We start from the raw sequence: 22,648 nt of genomic DNA on the forward strand, positions 1-22,648 counted from the left end.
TGTGTCGGGGTGAATGTAAGAGTCCTGCTCCCTGTGTAGCGTTAAGCAAGAGAAGTCAAGCCCTCCAAGCAGCACGATCACAACACACTCTGAGACATTTTGAGCAGCTGCCAATGTGCCACCCCCTGCCCCGACACGCTGCTGTGAAGTGGGTCACTTCTGGGGCCATGCTGCTTTCAGAAAGCCAGAGAACAGCACGTCTAGCTCAGGGACTGTGATCTATTACTAAAACTAGTGCTGTCTGGCCCATCAGCTTTCTGGGGCTAATGGCGTGAGGAACCGATTCCCCTTTTCATTGTGTCTTTTTTTTATTGTATTGCATTTTTTGGAGCAAGACTCATTCCTAGCAGTTACTTAATTATATGTGAGATGTTCTTCATTTGACAGCAGTTTTTATTTGGTGTGTCTGACATGTATATGCTGTTACGGAGGAGGGGAATCCCTTTTTCCCAGAAAGGCTAGATAGAAATGCACTTTCTACTCCTTAGTTTGAACTTTGGGTCCTTTCCTCTAAGTCTAATCACACATAAATAATTTTACAGAGAGCTGTATGTAACCCTACAGTTCTATTTTCCAAAACCCATACTTCATATGAGTCTTTGGGGGGGGGGGGTGCTGTGATGGTGTAGCATTGCCCTTTTTGTTCTAGCCAACTTGCGTCACCCTAGCCCCTCACCGCACACAGCTGGCATGCTGCACCTCGGTGTTGATCAGTAATGAAGATTTATGTCGTACATCAGCATCAAAGAAAGCATGCCATAAGGCTTCCTAATCTCAAGGTTTAATTCTTAATCCTGTTAGGGAATAGCTCTTACTTCACCCTTATGCTGCTGTCCTGTTGATGTCTGCTTTCTTAAAGCTGCCCCCCCCATCCTTTGCCCTCCTTCCTCATGCCTCCTAGGATTAACCCCCCAGATCCCTCGCTCCTTTTTATTTGCTCTGCACAACGTTCTGCTTGAACACGCTAGGACTCATTTTGCAAAGTCTAAATTCCTAAATTCTCTCATCTCTTCTTGAGCTTTTACCCAAAAGGAAAGTTTGTGTTTTTTCCCCCCTCATGGATCATGTCTCTTCCCTCATTTCTGACTTGTGTTCATCTGACTTGTGTTCATCTTCAGTTGTGCGGTACTGTAAACATTCAGCTTCGAGTTCCATTCATGGAGGCCAAGAGGCCCGCAGCTGGGTCCAGCTGACATGGGCTGCCTCTCCAGTCCCCCCTGCCGGGTGACCGGTCGCTGAGAGCCTGGAAGGCTGCTCGTTAACATGCCTGATCTGCTTCGCTGCTCCTCCTCTCACTCCTGCCACTGTAACCTTCTGGCTGAGCCCCAGATGCATGAGATCCGATCTCAGTTCAGCTGTTTATATAGCGTTCTGGTAGGATAGTGATATCATAATGTCTCAGTGTTCACTATACAAGTAAGACAAATGAAGTACAATAAGCAAAATAGCAAATGCTGAAATGTAACTTAATTTCTGAGAAGGCTGCATGCTCACTGCAGACTTGGAAGGGAGTGTGGCTGTGTTTTCATCTCCCAGCAGGTGGCTCACACATACAGGGCCAGAGGCTTGTATTTGTCCTTCACTCCAAAGGTCTTTGGTTTGAAGGTTCTCTCTCTTGCCTTCTTGTACATTCTCAGTCCAAATTCTAAATCTCCTACATCTTCTTTCTCTCTATCGTGATTACAACTGGCCTTCGTGAGAAAAGCTGCTGTTATTTATTCTATTGTTTCCGGTGCATGTTGCGCCCACGACCAAAGCTCCTTTCCAATGCCTGTCCTTCAGGGATGTATCTGTCGGACTTGACCTACATAGACTCGGCCTACCCCTCCACCGGCAGCATCCTGGAGAGTGAGCAGCGATCAAACCTGATGAACAACATCCTGAGGATCATCTCTGACCTGCAACGCTCCTGTGAATACGGTGAGTTGTGCAGCACCATCTCCCTTTCAGTGCAGCGGTTTTCAGCTCTCGCCACAAATGGCCTTAAATCACCCCCCCTGCCCCCATTTCCCACAGATATACCAGTGTTGGCCCACGTCCAGAAGTATCTCAGCTCTGTTCATTACATCGAGGAGCTTCAGAAGTTTGTAGAGGATGACAACTACAAGTAAAGAGCCGGAACCCTTTAGACCTGCCGTTGCCACAGCCTAGACTCATGATGGAATGTTACGTTCGCTGACCCTCTTGTGATCCCTCCTGTCAGGCTGTCCTTAAAGATTGAGCCTGGCACCAGCACCCCTCGCTCCGCAGCCTCCAGGGAGGACCTCGCAGGTTAGTGTCTGGCCAGGTCGCTCAGGAAAAATTGGGTTCAGAGGGAACTGTAGCAAAATGCAGAGTCTTGGCCTCTTCCCGGTCCAGGTCCGGATACATCCTCTCCCCAGTGTGGCCGGAGAGGAACCTCAGCAGACGGCGCCTTGGCCAAAGGGCCGGCCACGCCCCCTTCACCACGAAGCCTCATTCCCTACGGACACAGGAAGTGCCGCAGCCTAGGATACAAGTCAGTCTCTAGCAAATATTTCCTGGATGAATCGCCATCTTACAGTGGTGGCAGGGTTTGTGTGTACAGTAACAGTGGTGTTTTCAAAGGCAGTTGCTCCTGGTCTTAGGTCTAGAGTAGGTGCGATTCAGATGTCATTTATGAAGAATAAAACCAATGAATGAAAATCTCGCCCGGAGCAGGGTTACCTAGGCCCCGCCCTGAAGCCAGGGCTGTGTGGGGGAGCTTATCAGGCCTTCACCCACAGGGCCCAGCCGGACACAGACCCAATGAGCTACATGGGACCATTCCTCTGTGAGCTCACTACCTGCAGAAGGAGCCATAAGGGTCCAGTGCATTGTGGATTGGGCGGCAGTCAAAGGCAGTGGCTTCGTGGACCTATCCCCAGTTACTGAAACTGGCTATGGGGTTATAGAATGTAGCTTCTCTGGTGGGAAGAGGAACAATGCGGATTCCATTCTGGTTGCGGACCACTGGACCAGCATTTTACCCTTACAATGTACTGGAGGGTTCATCTAGTCTGCATGTGTTTTGTGGACTTGGAAAAGGCATATGGCCATGTCCCTCGGGGGGAGGGGTCCTGTGGAAGTACTTCTGGAGTTTGGGGTACAGGGCCTTCTGCTAAAGACTATTTGGTCTAGAGCAAGTGCTTAGTTTGCATTGCTGCCAATAAGTCAGACTTGTTCCCAGTGGGTGTTGGACTCCATCAGGGCTGTCCTTTGTCACTGATTCTGTTCATAACTTTTATGGACAGAATGTGTGACCCATCACCACGAAATGAGTCTTAAGTCGCACTGGTAGAATTTCACCCATAAGACTCATTTCATGGTGATGGGTCACATTTCTAGGTGCAGTCAAGGGGCGGAGGGGGTGCAGTCCGGTGACGTCAGGATCACATCTTTGCTTTTGGCAGATGGTGTGGTCCTGTTGCCATCGAGCTGCGACTCCCAGCATGCATTAGGGAAATTTGCAGCCATGTGAAGTGACTGAGAGGTGGATTAGCACCTCCAAGTCTGAGGCCATGATTCTCAGCCAGAAAAGGGTGGACTGCCCCCTCCAGGCTCGGGATGAGTTACTGTTTCAGGAGGTAAAGATTAAGTATCTTGGTCTTGTTCACATGTGAGGGAAGAATGGATTGATAGAATTGATCGGTGCTACAGTACATCAGTAGTCTTGTCTTTAGGGCAGTATGCATTAGCGAAGTCTCATTCGTCTGTGCTTGCCCCCTCCAGCTTCATCCACAAGGTAAACACGACCGAGTTCAAGAGCGCCACCTTCCCCAATGCCAGCTCCAGGCACCTGCTGGACGACAGCGTCCTGGAGAGTCACACATCCGCCCGGGGCCAGGCAGAGAGCTCCACACTATCCAGCGGCATCTCGCTCGGTAGGTTGTAGTCGTCTCTCGCATGTGAAGACACCCCTGCAGTGTGTGACTGTTGACCTCTGTCCGCAGGGAGCAGTGACGGCTCAGAGCTTAGTGAGGAGATGTCCTGGCCCGCTTTCGAAAGGTGAGCACACATGGGCATGCCGCCTGCTGATGGTCCCTGACATCCGGCTCTCCATGCTGCCTTGGGAGCCTAAATTTAGTGAAACGGATCAGTGCGCCAGCCTACCCGGGCTGGGGTCACCGCATGCACTCTGGGTCTCCCTGCATGAGCACATCAGACCTTTCTGCAATTGAATTACAGTTGTTTCAATGTGGTATACAGTATTTCACTTGGAGCATTATTATTGCATTAGGTGTGTACCATCTCTGTACAAAGCAGCCTTTCACCTCTTGATAAAGCTGTGTTATTTATTGGAGTAATTCCTCTGCAAATTTAACTCAAAAGTGCCTCAGGAAGAACGAGCGAGGCTCTAGGGACAGCAGCCGTCAGGTCACCGGTCCGTGATGTAACCCAAACTCCGGCAGTTACTGCCCTGCCAGCTCTCGGCCTGCTTGTGGTGGCTTTGTCATCTTGCTGCTTGGCCGTGTCACTCATCATATAAGCCCCCAGGGGGCCCGAGCAGTGCACTCCCACTATATGGCGAGAGCACCTCAGATGTAGCCGTGCAGACCAGTCGCTTTGATCCGGAACAGATTTCTGCCCTGCTGTGCCGTAAACCACCTACTGTATATGCTGAAATTCAACAGGAACTGCTTCTATCACTCCCTGGGCCCTGTGACCAGGGTGGCTCAAGTTCCTTACAGAGGAGCCCAGAAAGCTGGCAGGTACGATGTCCCCCACCCCACCAGGGGGCAGCTATTTGTAGTGCTGGCAGAGCAGTGAAATTTGGTGACGGGCTAATCTGTGAATCACATGCTGTAAGCCTCTGCTTCTTCAGCTTCCTGCATCCCACAGCACCCCCCCCCCCCCCCTCGGTTTTTCTGTCATTCTCTCCTATGTTACTTGTGCTGTGTTACGCGGGCTTTCCTGTCCACTGTCCATAAACGCACAGAGAACTTCAGAAGGACCCGTTCACTCAGGCGGGTTATTTAATTCCTAGATGTCAGTGGCAGTGATGCCCGTACCTTGCTGAGTTAGGGAGCTCACTAGAAAGCCCTGCCCTGTAACAGGAGGGGTCTGATGTTGGATGGGGTGTGGGCTGCTCAGTTATGCAGAAGGCAACACTTGGGGGAATAGGAGCATTTTCTGCATAAGCACCTGCTTAATTTAGCACAACTGATTATTCTTTATGTGCGTGTTCTTGGACTCGTCCATGGTCTTCAGGTTTCCCTTGATACGCAGCCAACCCTCAATAACCTGGCAGTGTTGTTGGTATTGGTGACGTAACTGTCCTGAGATGTCTTGTTCTGTAGATACACATGCTTATTGCTGGAACATGTCCATGCTGCATTAGCATGACACACACATACACATGGACAAATATTAAGCACTGAATGATCCAGTCCTAGGATCTAAAATATGATTTAACACACTTAAGTCTTGTGTGCCATCTGGACAGTTACCTTTTTGCCTTCTGTTGCCATATGAAACAGGGTGTGTAAAACTCTCAGTATTTCTTGGGGTTGGCTGTACGTGTGTAACAGATTATGATTCCTATTTGTGTGTGTGTGTGTGCGTGTGTGTGTGTGAGCGTGCACACGCACATGGGTATGATTGCGCATGCATGCGTGTGTGTGTGTGTGAGCGTGCACACGCACATGGGTATGATTGCGCATGCATGCGTGTGTGTGTGTGTGAGCGTGCACACGCACATGGGTATGATTGCGCATGCATGCGTGTGTGTGTGTGTGAGCGTGCACACGCACATGGGTATGATTGCGCATGCATGCGTGTGTGTGTGTGTGAGCGTGCACACGCACATGGGTATGATTGCGCATGCATGCGTGTGTGTGTGTGTGGCTCTTCTGGCCTCACTTGGCTCTCCTCAGCTGACCACGCCCCCCCCCTTTCCCCCCCAGCTCTGCGGAATCAGAGGAGCTGGCCATACACCTGTTCCCAGGGGCTGTGACGGTACAGGGGGTCCTGCGGAGAAAGACCCTGCTAAAGGAGGGGAAGAAGCCCGCGGTGAGAGAGCCGCATCCTCCTTAGCGTCATCGACACAGCACTGCTAACGCTGAAAGCTCTGCCCTCTGATGTTCCCGAAAGCAAACACCACCCTCCCAAGCTGTCAGCACCATGTATGCTGAGCGTTTGTTCGCGACTGACGGACTTTGCCATGTCCCTTTTCATACTTCCAAGTAAAACAATCCGAAAATATTTCTGGCCCATTTTACTGGAGTGTTCTGCCCGCAGTTGGTCAGGGGCTTGTGTAAAATGGAGTGCCGGGCAATTTGTTTCGAGAGGAAGTTTTAAGGCAGAATGAAAGTGGAGTTCTCTGTGAGCTGCTTGGTTTAAATCAACCATCAGTTGGGACAGTTCTACCATGGTGCAGCCGTCAGCCTAACTGGGTGTTCTGCTTCTGGCATTTTAAATAGAAGGAGGACCGTTAGCTACATTGTAACAGGATGGGAGTACTTGGAAAAGAATGGTGCAAAAAAGCAGAATGGCTCCTGCATTCACTTTGGCTGCTGGTGACCCCTGGACGTGTTTGTGACCTTTCAGGTAGCATCGTGGACAAAGTACTGGGTGGCTCTGTGTGGAACGCAGCTATTCTACTACCCCGCCAAGGCTCTGAAGGCCACGCAGAGAAAACACGTGAGTGTGTCAGCAAGGTGTGCGTGTGCCGGGGGGGTCACAATTACGGCAAGTGGGCTTCATCACTCCTGCAGAGAACTTCCTCTATGAAAAAAGAGCAAGTTGTGGGAGGCGTAAAGACAATTTCCCTATGGGGATCAATAAAGTATCGATTACTAAAGCTGAGTAAAAGCCAGACTGATCAAAGGGTAACTTTTTCCATACTGTAAATTTACTTCATGTTTCTGTATGTGGGTTCTAATAGATAGGGAGAGGGGTATTGAAAAGACTGAAGGACTGTGAATTGGTATGTAGAGATGCTTCGCCTAATAGTCTGTGAACAAATACTGCTAGTCAGGGTGGGTCAGGGTCACAGCAGTCATGGGATGTGGCTGGGATGCTATGAGGCTTCAAAAATACACAGAAATGTATTTTGACACAAAATACCCCATTTGAAAGTATCAAAATAAACTACAGTATTTTGTATTTAAAAAAAACAAAACTTCTATATCAGTCTGTTCCTTCAGAAGCACACCGACTCAATTGGCCAAGCATAAGAGCCACATTTTCCACTGCTTAATGAGACACAATATAAATGTGAAACCAAACTAAGATCAAAAATTCAGAAGTATTAGGATATATTTAACTACTCACGTGAACATTCAGATTAAGTCAGTAAAATTAAAAAGTAACAAACCTGTAATTGAATTGCTTCCTTTTATGCTGCTCAGATGCGTATGACTCAAACAAGATTTAAAATGAAAAAAAATAAACAATAATTTAAGTGCTTCACTCAGCAATATCCCCAAAACGTTAAACACTAGTAGGCCTGAATGGAGCATGTGAGTCTTTTGCTTCACCACAAGTAATCAACTATTGGTTCTAATGACCATTCATTAAAATGTCTGGAAAAAACTAAACAGGCCCGTTTTGCACATGATGTCATCATACATACAAGTTGGGGAAAGTATTTCTTGCATTTTCAAAATACAAAAGTTCTGAACAACCATGTATTTTGATACAAATTACATAATCATTTTTATGAAGTCAAATACAACTATTTTGTATTCAAAATATGTCTTTTAAGTACATGAATCAGAAATATTGCCCATGTCTTCACTGGGCTGTGCACTGCGAATACCCTGTATCTTGTAAAGATGGCAGAAAAGCGCTATAGCTGATGTTTTCTGGAAAAACGGCCAAAGTATGTCCGTGTGTTCGTGACAGTTCAAATCCACCTCCAGCAAGAGCGTGTCAGTGGTAGGCTGGATGTCCATGATGGCAGACGACCCCGAGCACTCAGATGTCTTCTTGCTGACTGACTCTGAACGCGGTGAGCACTCAAGCTTATTGTGAATCAGTGCAGAGGTCATGCCCTTTTTATTGCTGTTGCATTGTGGGAATGTACTGAGAAGCCTCCCTGGATGGCCGGGCTTTTCTCTGAACTGACCACACCCTTGCCTCGGTAACTCTGTGACCATCTGTTTCTCATCTCGGGCTGTTTTGGTTCCTGTTGGACATGGGGCCACACAGTCCCAGGATACGGGTGCTGTAGTCTTACCATCTGCACTCAGCACTGCCTTCAGTGAAACCGAGTCAAGCCCTGGGGAGGAATCTTATATCCTCAGCTTCGGCTTTAGAGACACGTGCCAGATGACTCAGCTGACACCAGCATCCACATGGTGCATCTTGCAAGGTGCCAGTGATCTGGGAAAGCTGTGTTGTAACACTCTCCAGCTACTGCACACAGATCCAAGTGTATTAATTTAGTGTAATTAATTCTTTCTTGCTCCTGTACTGTATACACTTGTAAACAGGCATTCGATGGAAGCTCAGCTTAGCTGCAGTGATACCTATTGGATTGCTAAACAACATCTACGGCAGTAATGTGCTATTTACTTCACGTATATGTCGCTTTGGACAAGATTGTAAAATTAAATATAAACGTATGTTTATGTTATACCTCGTCTCGCCTGTCAGTTCCATACGTGGGATTCTGAAGGAGCTCTGTGTGAACTCAGGTTTCAGATCTCATTGTCTTTTTTTTTCCTTTTAAGGAAATACTTACAAGTATCAGGCGGGAAGCCGGGCGAATGCTCAGCTGTGGTTTAAGCACCTGAGTGCAGCCTGCCAGAGCAACAAGCAGCAGGTAATTCCCAATACATCTGATCAGGTCAGAACTTGGATGGATTCTTAGCCTAGGTTTATGCTAATTACCATGGTGACAACACATCTTCCATTTCATTCAGGGAAAGGGAAGACCATTTAAATATGTCACACGCTAACCCTGAGAAACTGTCCCTCCCTCCATCCCCTCTGTGGCAGGTTCCTGCAAACCTGATGTCCTTCGAGTGAGCATCCCACCCACGGAGCCCGCAGCAGTGTGACGACTTCGCCTCCCACTGCCCTTACCAGAGCCTGCCCACCTGCCACTGCTGCCTTAAGGCTGGAGGGGCTTTGCCTGCTGCCTCTGGCTGGATTAACCACTGACCACAGGACCATGCTGCCCTGCAGCTCCAAAATGCTGCTTTAGGCCTGTTTCCTTTTCCTCGTAAACATGTGGGGACCTTGGAACGGATGCGGATCGCATCGCGTGGGACCTCAGTGTCGTCTGGCCTCCTCTTTGCTTGCCAGCTGGACCTAGCCTTCCCATTACCGTTTCTTTTTGTCCTGCCCGTGTTGCATTGTAGACTAGTAAATGGGCCCAGGTATTGGCCCCAGAGGGACGCCTGCTTAGTGGTGCGCACTAAACCTGGGGTGCCTGGGAGAAGTTTACGGAGCAAACACCATTTGTCCCTCTGAAGCCCTTCCTCATTGTAGGGGTTGAGTATTTTCACAGCTGGTTGCTACTGAAGAAAGAAGCATGAAACAGGATTTTCAGTTGCCATTTTTTGGGGGCGCCTTTTGCTTTATTTGTGAACGGACTCGTCGTTGCAGCTTTTTAAGCACTTTCGGAATATTCAAATATTCAGTTCTCTTCCTTTATAAGTATACACTCTCTGGGTAAATTTATAAATAAGAATTCAAATACTGTAGGTACAATGTATGTTTTTGTGATCACGTTTTGATTAGTTCATTCATTCATTTTTTTTAGAAACTTTTTTTTTCTGCCAGCATGAATTCCTTCAATGAACATTTAGATCAAACCTTGTTAATGAGACCTTCACAGTGAGCAGCTGAAAGACTATGGAGGATTGCGAGTGAGTGAGCGTGTTTCACGAGGATGAGTGAAACATGAGCTCTGTGACGTACCGTCACCTGTAAAAACACACGCTTATCAGCTACACAAAGTACAGACGTTTCCTTTATCTTTTACTTAGCTGTGTTTGAGTGTTCTCCAGTATTATTTTTTTACGGGAATATTGTTCATGCATTCGGTTGTTTAGCTATTACATTTATTTGCCATTTGAGTGTCTTATGTACCATTTCTCATTACTTGACTTTTTTAAATGTGCATTTGATATGTTGATCTGTGACAGCCAGCACTCACCCTGATGGCCTTCGCAGGGCGGTCTGGGCACATCACATGTAGGATCATACAAACGTCATGTTCTTCCTGACGCTATTAAGCAATGTTAAGCTGACTTCAGACCCTAACGTACGCATAGACCTCAACAACTCAAGCCCTGCTAGTTCACTATGAATTTTTATTTTTAATGTAAAAGGCACAAATCCTTATATCTATGTTTTTCAAATATTGCCGGCATTTTGCTTCCATTTGTGAATTTGAATTTGTATCTTGGCAGTCAAATTGGTGTGAATTACACTTTTAGGGGCTGGGTGCTTTGTGGACATTGCAGTAGAAGAAAATTATAGTTATTTTGAAAATGAATCCAAGGGTCGGTTTCACTATTGGGCCCCTGAGCAAGGGCCTTAACCCCAAAACGCTACAGGGATTGACTGACCCTGCACTCTCAAAATGCACATTGCTTTGGATTAATGGCTCTGCTAAATAAGGAAAATGTAAATATAAGATATAACATGAATATTATGCAACACAAATTGGCAGTACAAAAAGCAAAGTATTTAGATTTAGTTTTAGTTTTTTCTATGAAATTGTCAGGCTCAGAATTCTGTAGACAGGTTCATTTGGGTGCCATGAGGGTTGCAGAGAGGGAGCAGTGAGCACCAGGACACTAGATGAGGCAGTAAGGCAGCCATTGATTGGATGATGTCGGGGGAGGGTGGGGTCAAAAAGCCGAGCGTGTGCATTAGGCTGTTGTGTTATCATTTAGCCCAGTGTACGCACATGCCAGTGCTTGTTTCTAATTGAGATTTAACCAGTAGCTCCCAGACCCAGTTCGCTGTGAGATATTGTGTGTTATTCTGTTTGTGCCAAGGGCGAGTTAGGTAGCCTCTCCATAAAATGTCACTATGGACACCATTTCTCCAATGCGTCGTTCTGAGTAAAGCAACTCTGTAGGTAATTTGGTGCATCTCCAGCATGGTAACAAGAAAGAGAAAAGGATACCTTTAAAGGTGTAAATGATCTACAAGGGATCTGTGAACAGGCCATGCTTGGCCCCTTACTGCACCGGCTTTGTTCAGTGGTTAAAAGGGGAGTTTGTGGTGAGTAGGAGTCCTGACATGACACTGAGTGAAGACCAGGGGTACCTGCACTAACCGGAGATTTGTTGTAACTTCTGGGACTATTTGCACACCAGACACATGAATGGATTGGCTTTTAAGGAGTCTAAATAAAGACATGGCTTTAAATAATAAATCCCCCCACCCCAATTCTAGTAATAATTTGTCCAAATCTTAACAGAATTTTTTTCATGAAGTTTATGTTTGTGATCTACAAAATACATCTACAGATGCACATGTACAGTCACGCCTGTGCTTGACAGAAATGCTGATGTGTACATTGTGCTGCTTGCTGCCCATTACTGAGCCTGAGATTGGCACGTAATGCTGGACTGGTTAGTAACTTGACCGATGATTGTGTTACTGAGTGTCATCAGGCTGCCGAGTCACCGTCAGTCACCTCCCTGGCCTTCCAGTCTCACACCCAGATGGGTGGCTGCCGGGGTCAGTGTTTCACACAGGCTGTATGTCCCAGGTGAGCACAATGACCTTTGAACTGAGTGATGTGCTCATGGGTACAAGGCAGGTCAAAACAATCCTCCTTTTTTAAGTTTGGGTTTTTTTTTTTTAATTCCTGAAAGTGGAATGTGAAGATAAAATACCCAAATATGTATGAGTGAATAAACATCATGATATTGTGTTTGCACAACAGTAAGCATTTGAAGATTTTAGGTACAGGCCTGACTAGATTTTTCCTACTGAAATAAAAATGTACTTGGATTGTTGAACCTTTTGTTTCAGTTCATTTTATTTTGCATGGGAGCAGCAGATTGTGATGGATGGAGATGAGGGTTATTCCGAATGTTGCAAACTACATTTTTAATATTTATGTTCTGAAAAATTAGCATCTAATTTGATATTTAATTGTGACAAATTAAAAGTTCATTAGAAAACGAACTGGAAAAAAATTACAATGGTAATGCCACTGAAGGCTATGTCTGTAGTGGTGCGATTTGTGAACATTATCAAAACATTACGTTCTTGTTTATATGTTATGATGTTTAATACATGGACCGTGGAATGCATCTGAACAGAGAGGAAATAGTCATGTCCATTGCTTGGTTTGCTTTTGAAGAACTTCCAAAAGATATAACCTTTTGTTTTAAAACCAAGGATATAATTCAGACTTGAATACAGCTTTACATAATTGGCAGATGCTTTTGTCCAAAGCAACATTCAAGCGAAGCAATTAGCACATTGCAAAAATTCATGCTGTCAAGGAGTAGACTAGGCATAAATGCAGCTAGGCTCAAAACGCTATGCAACGGCTGCACAAATACTTATTAGGTTCTTACTTTGATAATAGTTATATTAGACTATGCAAGTGCCAGTAAGTGTAACATAAACACATTCACAGAACAATCAAGCTAGTAACGGAATTCATGGAACAGGTGAGTCTTACGGCGTTTTCTTGCAGGTGAAGATGGAGCCTGATGACTGGATGTGGTTCAGCAGTTAATTCCACCACTGAGGTACCGCACAGTCTGGAGTGACACTTCTCACCTTGGCAATGGGAGTGGTGTTAGTTTGGTGACCGAAGGGGGCGAGGTGGGACATAGGTCTTGAGGAGCCATTTGATGGAGATGGACGTGTGTCCATTGTAAGCCAGCACCAAGGACTGGTGAAACCAGGGAACAGTGACAAGGAGGGTGTGACATAAGAACACTTGGGCTGACTGAATATCAGACGTGCTACCGTGTTTTGAATCATCTGCAGTGATCTGATAGCACAAGTTGGTAGATCTGCCAGTAGTCATTCTGTGGCATAACAAATGTCTAGACTAGAAACTGAGCTGCAAATTTAGACAGAAAAAGCCTGATCTTCCTAATTTTTATATAGGGTAAACCTGCAGGATTGGAAGACCCCATGTTAAGTGCTCAGTAAAAGACAGCTGGTCATCTGACATTAGCCCTTACGTTCCTAACAGACTTTGGAGACGTGAATGGAATGTCATGGTGGATGGAATCTCCAATCTCTGCAATAATGGTGCTGCGGTAGTTACCGGTCGCATGGTTTAATCGTTTCGCTTTGTATTATGTAACTACAAATGCCTTCCTATAATACTGCGAGCAGATGGTTCCATGTCGCCACCTAGTGGCAATAAGTCAATATTCTTGCTGCTGTTATCGGAAAAGGAAATTTGTTATACTTTAATACGTAGTTATATGGTCTTTTACGGGACCAATTAGGTTTAAATATACATAGCGATTTGTCCCATATTTTCAGATACAATTCGTATTCGCCTACTTAAGGATCAAATCCTAAAATCGCCTTGGCTGGACTCCTGACGCCAGTGTGTTTTATAATTAATAGTGAATTACCGTTTCTGCAGATGACCCTAAGTAATAAGTGCTAAGCCTAAGAATGTTTTAGTGAGGATTCACTACTCCTGGATTTAGTTCTTGGAAAGAAATACAAATTAACGTCAATGAATCAAGAAAGGCGTTTTTTGACAATGATCGATGACTTTGAGCAGTATAAGTGTCTATCAGTATTCAGCAGCTAGGCGGCGGTATGCACTTCTTGGGTGGTTATGGTACATGTTGCGAGATCCCATGAAGAAGACTTGAGTGTTAATCCGGCTCCCTCTCCCTCGTCTATCTAATCGATGCATCTTAAACTGAGCTCGATTGTACATGCCTGGGTAAAACGATCATATCGCAGCCATGGCTACCCATGTTAGCGAGCTGGAAGTTGCAAAGAAGAATTTGACCGATGCTATAGGTGATAACGTGAAGCAGTAAGTAAAGAAAGGGAACTGCAAAATCCTTCCTAAGCACCTTACGCACAAGTCACATTTAGGCTTTAAATGCAAGTGAAATAACATAACTGCGTGGCTTGGAAGGCCATAGAGACTTTTCCATTTTGGTGTCTGTGCTGGTATTTGCGGTACTGGCTAAATGTAATACATGCAAACTGGAGCTATCGCGTTTTGAGCCGCGTCTTTTGGTCGTTTGTAGTATCTTCGTTGTTATTATTACTGTCGCTGGTTCATTGCTGCCGCTAGCAGAAGCTGTATCTCGCCGGTCGTCTAGAGATGCGAAGAGGAGGTGGGAGCCTTGGGCTGAAATGAATCGCTTCCGGGCTCGGTTTGATGTTTTTACAGGTACTGGGCCAACCTCAAGTTATGGTTCAAACAGAAGATAAGCAAGGACGAGTTTGATGCTGAGGCTCGCCGGCTTCTGGGTCAAGACAACGGTAAACTGTTTTTATTTGGGGCAGATAAGGGGTGTTATAAACTGGGAAGATAGTCTTTCAGTCAGTCCTTTAATTTATGCCGATTTATATAAATGTATGATTTTTTTTTTGAGTTAGCACATGCCATTCGTTGAACCAGCCGTAATTGAAGGATAATTTACAGTTTAACTGTATAGCCCAACAACGATGCCAGAAATCAAGAGCGTGGTTGGGCGAGTCTCATAACAACATCGACACAGAAATCACACTACAGGCTCAACTACATATTTCTCTTTTTTTTATCAGTTTGTAAAGGACCAGTGGCATTACTAAGACCAAATGAACAAAGAGAAAGAATAATCTGCCTCTCAACCGCACATATCCTCCGATCTAACCAGGCACACACATACCTGTCAGACACAGTTGTTTTTATCGTACTGCATTGCTAGCTGTAAACACTGAATGGGTTCGGGGCACCTTTGTAGCTACATTTCAGGGGGTCTCATTTATCAAACTCTGTAAACACATATATGTAAACATTGTCCCCTTGGTCGGTCAGAACTGTACTCTAAATGTATGTACATGCAGGGGCCTGAGATCCTGTCCAGTTCCTATCCACAAATAACCTTAAATGGTCAGTGTAAAAGAACATATGCAAATCAAGCTACCCTGGGTGCAAAGTACTGTAAATTAAATAAACCAACTGGATTTTTAAACAGTATGAGTTAGAGGCTTGAAAAATGTTAAGTCAGGTGGCCTAAGCACAAGTACCGCAATCAAGAAAAAGTGTGTTGGATCACAGCACTTTGCTGTTGTAATGAACTCCGTCAGCGCTACAGAATATATTATATCCAAAAGACATGATTGAACCTGAAGAACGAGGGAAAGAAATAATTAGTTGTGCACAGGTCCGGTGTGATGCATTTGCATTCATTAAATGCCAAATCGACAAATTGCAAACGGTAGACAAGTAACAATAACCTTTCGTTCTAATCCTCCATTCTCATGACTATAGCCTATTTATATACATCGATCCATGCATGCAAATGTTTGACACTTAATTGACATTCAGTTCAACTGGTAATAATCACAGATATTTCAATTGATAGGAGGTGGCAAGATGTAGTATTTGAAATTTAGTATATCAATTTCTTCAAGGCAAATACTTTGTGTCTGACTCGCGCCGCTTGGTGGTATGAAATGCTGCCATTTTGCTGGCAGTCCCCAGCTTTACAATGGGTGTCACCTTTTCCTGGTTTTACTGAAATGTTGCATAGGCCAGAGTATCCATAAATATACACATTTTCCTGGCAATTTTGATTGCTAAATCACGGAGTTGCATAAGCACATTCTGGGTTTTTAGAACGCATCACAAATGCTTGCTTTTTACTGTAAAATTAATAACATTGGGATCCCGTATTATATAGGTTTTAATTCAGCCATCATATGTTTATGGTCAACATTTTTAGTAGAATTTCAGTTGTCTGGATGATCTTGATCTGCGATGGGCTGGCCCTCCATCCTGGGTTGTTCAATGCCTCATGCCCATTGCTTCCGGAATAGGCTCTGGACCCCCCATGACCCAGTAGGAAAAGCGGTTTGGAAAATGGATGGATGGATGATCTTGATAGTGATCATGCAAACAAAGCTTCAAAACCTACACATAGCAGTGATGATAGCTTTGTTTTTCTTAAAGATGTTTGTCTATCCTTTTTTTTACAGTGCATGTTCACAATGACTTTCTGCTGGCTATTCTTACCCGCTGCCAGATCATAGTTTCTGCACCAGGTAAAAGGAGTTTTGCATCCAAATATGAAAATGCCCAGACTGTTGAAGCCTGACCCATGAACGTGTCCTGGCAGTCCTTGTGAACTTCTCTTCCCATCCAACAGAGGGCCCCGGTTCTTTACCATGGCAAGGCGGCTCTGCATCTAAGCCTGGCAAACCCAACCGAAAGAAGAAATTCCCATCTGTTAGACAGAAATTTGATGTGAGTTTTGTCTTGAATCCCAGCTTTATTAAATGTGTTTGTAAGTGGAACGATAAAAACTAAGACGAACATTGAACGTGGGTATTGTATTACATGCATAGCAGTAAACTGCCTTTTTTTCCAGAAATGGCTTTTGACTTAACTTATGACTTGACTTAACTTATGAGCAAACTATGGAGAGCAAAATATGAGCTCCCTGGACGCTGGGGGGGGGAAAGAGTCTGCCCGTGTGACCCTGCTCCCCATCCATGCCTTCAGCACCGGTTCCAGCCCCAGAACCCCCTGAGCGCGGCGCAGCCCTTCAGCCCACGGGAGCTGAGCCCGGGCGAGGATGAGGAGCTGCGTCTGAGTGCCCATACCCTGCTGCTGCCAACCCGCGGCCAGCTGGAGGCACGTATGATGGTGACGGCCTTCGAGCTCGGCCTGGACAACGTCACGGAGGATGCAGTGGGCATGCTCGTCTGCGCCGTGGAGGTGTGTAGCTAAGGGGTGGTTTTGTTCTGTTTGGCGATATCAGAGGAAAGGGGCACGAGATCAGCGGATTAGAGATCTGTGTGTTTGGAAGGTTGTAGGTTGAGATCCCGTGTCTGACAGGGCAGTCATCACCGCTGGCCCTTAAAAATTTTATTTGAATAAATGTAGTCACCTTCCTCTTCTCAGTGGCAGCATAACTGGCGGAGGAATTCCGGCTGGAATCGTCATACCTTAAACTGAGTGGTTGTTGCCAGGGAGACAGGGATGACTTGGCAGCTAGTCTGGGCAGTGTACTGGTGTATTAAAATGGGAGGAGTGGGGTGGGTTAAAACACACTTGTGGTTGTTAGTGTATTGTTTTTCTTTCTGGTAGCCGTTAGGTGCCGTGATGCTCGGCGTGTAGTGTTTGTGGCTTTGAGTTTGCATATTTCCTCCATAGCATGAGATTCTTCCTACACTCCTAAAACTTCCAGTTCTGCTTGATGGGTGTCTCTGCATATTCTGGAGCAGCGTTTCCTGATCCGTTCCTCAGGGACCCACAGATGGTCCATGCCTGTCTGGCAGGAAGCTGGGAGGGAGCAAAATTGCAGACCGTTTGGTCCCCAGAAAACACTGTGCTGGAGTACAGGACTGTGTGTCCGTTGCCTCCTGGGATGGGCTCCAGTCTCACTGTGGTTAGAGGTTATGGAGCATGAATGGAGTGATTTCTTTGTTTATCTCTCCGCATTGATGGACCATAAGCGCACTGAGTCCCCACAAAGAGAACAATGAGGTGGAACTCTATGTGTGTGTGGGATTGCATAGATCACATTTGGGGAAAGTCCCCAAAGTGTAGTAAAACCTGAAAATTCTTGACATTTAGGGACACTTCTTCAGGTCCTGATTTGGATAACCTCAGTTTTATAAAAATCTGTGAATGCGATCAAAAAAGTAAAAGTGCCAAAAGTCTTGTATTTGGGTTGGTTGCTTATGGTTAAGGTTAGGGCTGGGTAGGGGTTAAGGGTGTCGTGTCATATAGAAATGAATGGACGGTCCCCATTTAGATCGGAAGACCAACTTGTGTGTGTGTGTGTGTGTGTGTGTGTGTGTGTGATCTGAGAGTCAGCAGCATCGTGTGAACGTTTAGCACTATTCAATTTCTGTCATCTCCAGGAAGAACTTAAAGAAGAGAGAACTTCTGGCTTTTTAAGTATATAATCTACTTAAGTCAGAGCGCCTCATTTAGGCAGTGAGGGTTTTTCCAGCAGCGATTTAATAAGATGCCTTGCTGGTCACTGCATCCTGCCTGACAGGTTCACCTGAAAGATGTGCTGACTGCGGTGATCTCGCGGCGCAAAGCCTACCGTCTGCGTGACGGCCACTTCCCCTACGCCTTCGGGAGCGACGTCACCCCTCAGCCCTACCTGAAGAACAGCGTGGCGGCGTATCACAGCGTCACAGAGTGGTGAGGACCCCCCCCCCCTTTGCATTCTTGGTACGCCAGCAGATCTGACTGGGAAAAATAAGATTCCTGATCCAGCAGCAGAGGGAGTCTGTGTTCTCTGGAACCCTTTATATGAAATGTGCCTTCAGTGCATGGCTGTGTAGTGACAGACTGCTTTGGGTGCCCCCCCCCTCTCCAGCCCCCCTCCTAGTGCCTCCCTCCCTGCAGGCCCGCCCCCCCAGGTGTCCCCTGACGAAGCCGAGCAGCAGGCGGCCCTTCTGCTGGCATGTTCTGGGGGCTCCCTGCCCCCCCCACTGCCGCCCATTAACATGGCTGATCTACTGGAGGCCCTGCTGGTAATGCTAGTTTTTAATAAACATTACAGGCTACATTCTGTACAGGGTAATTATCCTGCTGTTATTGCTACAGATGTGTGTGTGTGTGTGTGTGTGTGTGTGTGTGTGTGTGTGTGTGTGTGTGTGTGTGTGTGTGTGTGTGTGTGTGTGTGTGTGTGTGTGTGTGTGTGTGCGCGCGCGTGTGTCTTTGTCTGCGTGATGGACAGACATCCTCTCCAGAGAATCACCTGTCTTATGCCCTGAGCTTCTGATGGATGGATGGATGGATGGATGGATGATGGTGAATTTAATTTGATTTCATGGTAGCTATTATTTACCATCACCACTGCTGATGGAGGGTGTAAAAAATAAGTCAGCACTCTGCCCCCCAGAGAGCACACCATTCTGCATCTGTGTTTGCTGGACATGTGGGTCATAGCAGCTGGTGATGGATACTGAGCTCAGGTAGCATCAGTGCTTGGGTCTCTCAGAGGTCCAGGTGAGCAGTGAGTGAGGAGATGCTGTCTGTTTGCCTCGGCTCAGGTGCATCGCGCTGTGGTGCCGTCCCACACGGTTTACGCCCTCAGCATGGAGCGCATCCTAGCACAGCTCTGGCACCCCAGCCACGAGGAGCTGGAGCAGGACCAGGTGCACCGACGCCGCCTGGCCGGCCAGGAGGGCCTGCTCATTTACTGACCGCCGCTACCACCACTCGGGTACAGAACTGTACCTTGTCTGACAGCTAGATGGCGATGTTGCGTCGCTGACAGTCTTAAAGCCACAGGAGATGTGGATGACAGGTGCAAGATGGATCTGATCTGCTCGTTCTCCTTTGTGTTGGAGGAGAATGTGAAGAGGAACGTGGCTGGATAATCCAGGACTACAGGGACCCACACCATCAGGGGATTAGCACGATCAGGACGTTGACATTTTGTCGAGGAATTTTGTACATGTACATATTAAAATGCTTGGTGCAGGATTTGGTCATATTTGTTCATACTTGACTATGTGTGGAGTGCTTTTCTCATGCCCTCCATCATTATCACCCTCCTTCGAAAGTGTGAACTGTAAGACTCCATTGTCTTCATTCATAGAGTTTATTTTTTTATTTTATAAATGCCACAGAGGACATGAGCTGAGGAAAAAATGACTGATTCATGTTGCTGTGATGGGTTGTGCCTGATTTAACGTATTTCATTGCACTGCAAATGGATTAATAAGACAATTTGTGAGAGCAGCACGGGAATGTTATACGGGTAATGGGGGAATTGTCAGTCATTCTGGGCTTTTGCAAATAAAAAGTAGTTTGTTTAATTTTTGTAGTGGATCTGTAAATGTCTATTGTAAACTGAGTGCTTACACCATGGTCACTGAGCTGGCTGACACCCGCTGGCTGACACCCACATCCTGCCCGTTGTGGACAGAGATCTTGCTTAAATATTCCTGTGCACATATTCTAGTATAAGGGAAGCATTGGGTCTTGTGCTTCCTGGAAAAGGCAATTTTGGGATATCAGTTACCCTAAATGCATGTCTTTGGATTGTGGAATGAATGAGAGTGGCGGCATTCGAGTCCGCATGCATGCAGTAAGAATGTTACCATTAAAATGACGCCTAACAGTCAGCCCTATGAGAAAAGCGCAGGCTTCCTGACGTCATTCCCATCTACCAGCCATGTTGAAAAGTCTGTAGGAGACCATGAGTGGCAGACATTACAGTTCTGTTGTGTTAATTACAATCTTCCAGTGATATGATTAGCCTTCATTATTTTAATTTACACTAACCACCCAGTCGACTTGATATTGACCATTGGTTAGTAACAATGTTAATCAGCAGTGTTTGCCTGCCTATGCACCATCTGTGCGGGTTGGAGTTATCCTCTGGTTATTGTGTGTATGTAGCATAACTCATTATTAAACGTCGGCGCCTCTGTGATGACTAGCAGGTCTGCCTACTCAACTCCGCCGAACAAGGACACAAAACCACTTTTGTAGCATTTTCACATTAATGCACGAGCACAGTAGATCCAGATGGCATATACAGCAGCACCAGCTGTCAGTTACAGTGTGTTAGGTGTTAAGTCGTGGGCAAGCTGAACTGAAGTAATAGGTCTTCAGTTGATATTTAAAAACAGACTAGTTCTGCATCTTGAACCATGACAGACCCTTCCGTGATATAAGGACCTTGTAACCGAAGGCTTTACTGCTGACATGTTATTTATTTGTAGGATGCAGAAGAAATGCACATTCTGTGATCTCGGTGATCTGAGTGGACGATGCTGCTTGTAAGCTTGAAGTAATTCTGTTACTTGTAGGTAGGCAGGTAGACCTATAAGTACAGTATATGTAAGAAGGAGAACTTTGAAGTCTGTCTTCAACCACAAAGGAACCCAGCGCAGTGAACTATGATCAGGGATTATGTGTTTGTATATTAGTTTTTCAATGTCCTGAATAGTGAGAAAACATCGTAATTCTGTAACTACAGGAAGCACAACTTCGATTTTGCATCCACATGACATGTGACTGAGAGGCTCGCATGTAAGGTGACGTCTAGGGTACGCACACTTGACATTGACGGAGTTGTTACTGGACACTAGTCAAATAGGACTTCAGGCACTTCAGCAACGTTCCACACAAGCCAACATCATACTCAAGTCTACCTAGCAATATAGAATGGTGAAACGTAACTATTTTCCCCTGAACTTTGAACATAACATTACTTTGGAGAGTGACCTGTAATTGTCGTGTTCCTGTAGATACAAGCCTGGCTTCATCAGTAATGGTCTGATATCTGCCATGTCTGGAACCACATCACCTGAGACAGGGATATATTCATTAATGCAGTTATAGGTCTGGCCAGAACAGCCAGGGATTCTTTAGAAGTTGAGGGGGGATTGAGTGCAGTGGAAAAGCAGTCGGTTTGCTTGTAGTTATTAGTGTTTTTGCCGGCATGCAAATGTGTCTGATTCACCTTCTCTCTCTATTCCTCTATCCAGAAACGTCATATTTAATCATTTTTCATAAAAATAAGGGACATTTCTTAATTTTGTGCCAACCTATCCTTGTCGTTTTTTCTTTCAAAAACCATACTAAAGCTATAAGTTGTCATCACAACAACAATGTATTCTCCATAACCAACCCCATCTAATCCCAGCTCCTCCCACCCCCCAAACTCATTCTCTAGGCCCCCTACACTAGGCTTGGGCGGTGTCTAATTTTTCATACTGTCATACTATTCATATATTGTGGTATATGGTACTCAGACAGTATTTTCAAAAGCAACACTATTCTGCTGTATTGGTGTGTGGGTGTCCCCTTGGTAAATTTTGCGTGTAATAATCGTGATCATCAAAATTATCTGTGATTTGGGCCACAGTAGCTTTTCCTTCAGTTTGTACCAGATGTGATTGCCTTCGCTCACATCTCACATTGATGAATCCTCCAGCACTGTCGGCGAATCGTGGTTCTTCCCTCCTCTGACCTCTCAGTAGATTCTCACCGTAGTTTTCAGAGATGCTAGTCGTCAGGCCATAATGATTTAGCCCATGTCGAAGTCACTCAGATAGTTATCCCTTCTCATTTCTTCTGCATTCCATATGTTGACTACCGTCTATCATATCCCAGACCTTGACGTGAACTTTTTTTTTATGATATAGTCAACAGTATTCACTTCACGTGGGGGTCCTAGTGTTTTGACTCCTTGATTAGTAGATCTGTAAATCTGTTAAAGACTTGTGTGAGGTGTGTCACAGCAATGGATTTAGCGAAGAAGCCAATATGATCATACACCGAGAGCCAGTCTTGCAGCCGTTAGAGGTAAGTGCGCTGTTGCTTATTGCTGTGCTCCAGGTGGATGCTGATGTGCAAAGCAAGCTCTATACAGGTCCCTGACCCAGCTAGAGGGGCTGCTGGCCAAGGAGTGCATAGCTCACAGTCTGGACAATGCCAGCAAGCTGAACGCGAGTGAGGGGCTGGTGAAGATGGGCGGAAACTCGATTCTTATTGATCCCACATTGATCCAAGCAGGGGGGGGCACTGGAAAAGCTG

The 22,648-nt window shown here is 45.8% G+C and overlaps 2 protein-coding genes across 7 annotated transcripts in view; both read left to right on the forward strand.

Annotated features, from left to right (window-relative positions):
- The window catches only part of LOC125716484 (ras-specific guanine nucleotide-releasing factor RalGPS2-like), a 76,775-nt gene extending 64,842 nt beyond the window's left edge, over positions 1 to 11,933 (forward strand). For 2 of the 6 annotated variants that reach the window (XM_048988803.1, XM_048988802.1), the window contains exons 10-21: positions 1,783 to 1,920; positions 2,017 to 2,107; positions 2,204 to 2,271; positions 2,359 to 2,497; positions 3,730 to 3,881; positions 3,951 to 4,005; positions 4,632 to 4,709; positions 5,904 to 6,009; positions 6,547 to 6,639; positions 7,846 to 7,951; positions 8,676 to 8,767; positions 8,944 to 11,933. In XM_048988803.1, the coding sequence (XP_048844760.1) occupies positions 1,783 to 1,920; positions 2,017 to 2,107; positions 2,204 to 2,271; positions 2,359 to 2,497; positions 3,730 to 3,881; positions 3,951 to 4,005; positions 4,632 to 4,709; positions 5,904 to 6,009; positions 6,547 to 6,639; positions 7,846 to 7,951; positions 8,676 to 8,767; positions 8,944 to 8,973 (1,148 nt within the window). In that variant the 3' untranslated portion in view covers positions 8,974 to 11,933. The other 4 variants (XM_048988804.1, XM_048988805.1, XR_007384345.1 and 1 more) reach the window with 3 other exon arrangements.
- A 1,784-nt stretch (positions 11,934 to 13,717) lies between these two features.
- On the forward strand, positions 13,718 to 19,917 carry tada1 (transcriptional adaptor 1). Its single transcript, XM_048989968.1, has 8 exons — positions 13,718 to 13,945; positions 14,312 to 14,403; positions 16,105 to 16,170; positions 16,275 to 16,372; positions 16,631 to 16,846; positions 18,138 to 18,289; positions 18,468 to 18,624; positions 19,147 to 19,917. The coding sequence occupies exons 1-8, from the start codon at positions 13,872 to 13,874 to the stop codon at positions 19,297 to 19,299; spliced, it is 1,008 nt and encodes a 335-aa protein (XP_048845925.1). The 5' UTR covers positions 13,718 to 13,871; the 3' UTR covers positions 19,300 to 19,917.
- Positions 19,918 to 22,648: the final 2,731 nt, after the last annotated feature.

This window comes from Brienomyrus brachyistius, chromosome 21, assembly GCF_023856365.1.
Source record: "Brienomyrus brachyistius isolate T26 chromosome 21, BBRACH_0.4, whole genome shotgun sequence".
In the NCBI taxonomy this organism is placed as follows: Eukaryota; Metazoa; Chordata; class Actinopteri; order Osteoglossiformes; family Mormyridae; genus Brienomyrus; species Brienomyrus brachyistius.

Bases quoted from the DNA above. Each gene is read 5' to 3' on its own strand.
- tada1 (XM_048989968.1), top strand. From the start codon at position 13,872: ATGGCTACCCATGTTAGCGAGCTGGAAGTTGCAAAGAAGAATTTGACC. The intron at 16,171-16,274 runs GTAAAAGGAGTT...CCCATCCAACAG, and splicing joins GATCATAGTTTCTGCACCAG to AGGGCCCCGGTTCTTTACCA. The intron at 18,290-18,467 runs GTGAGGACCCCC...CCCCCTCTCCAG, and splicing joins TATCACAGCGTCACAGAGTG to CCCCCCTCCTAGTGCCTCCC.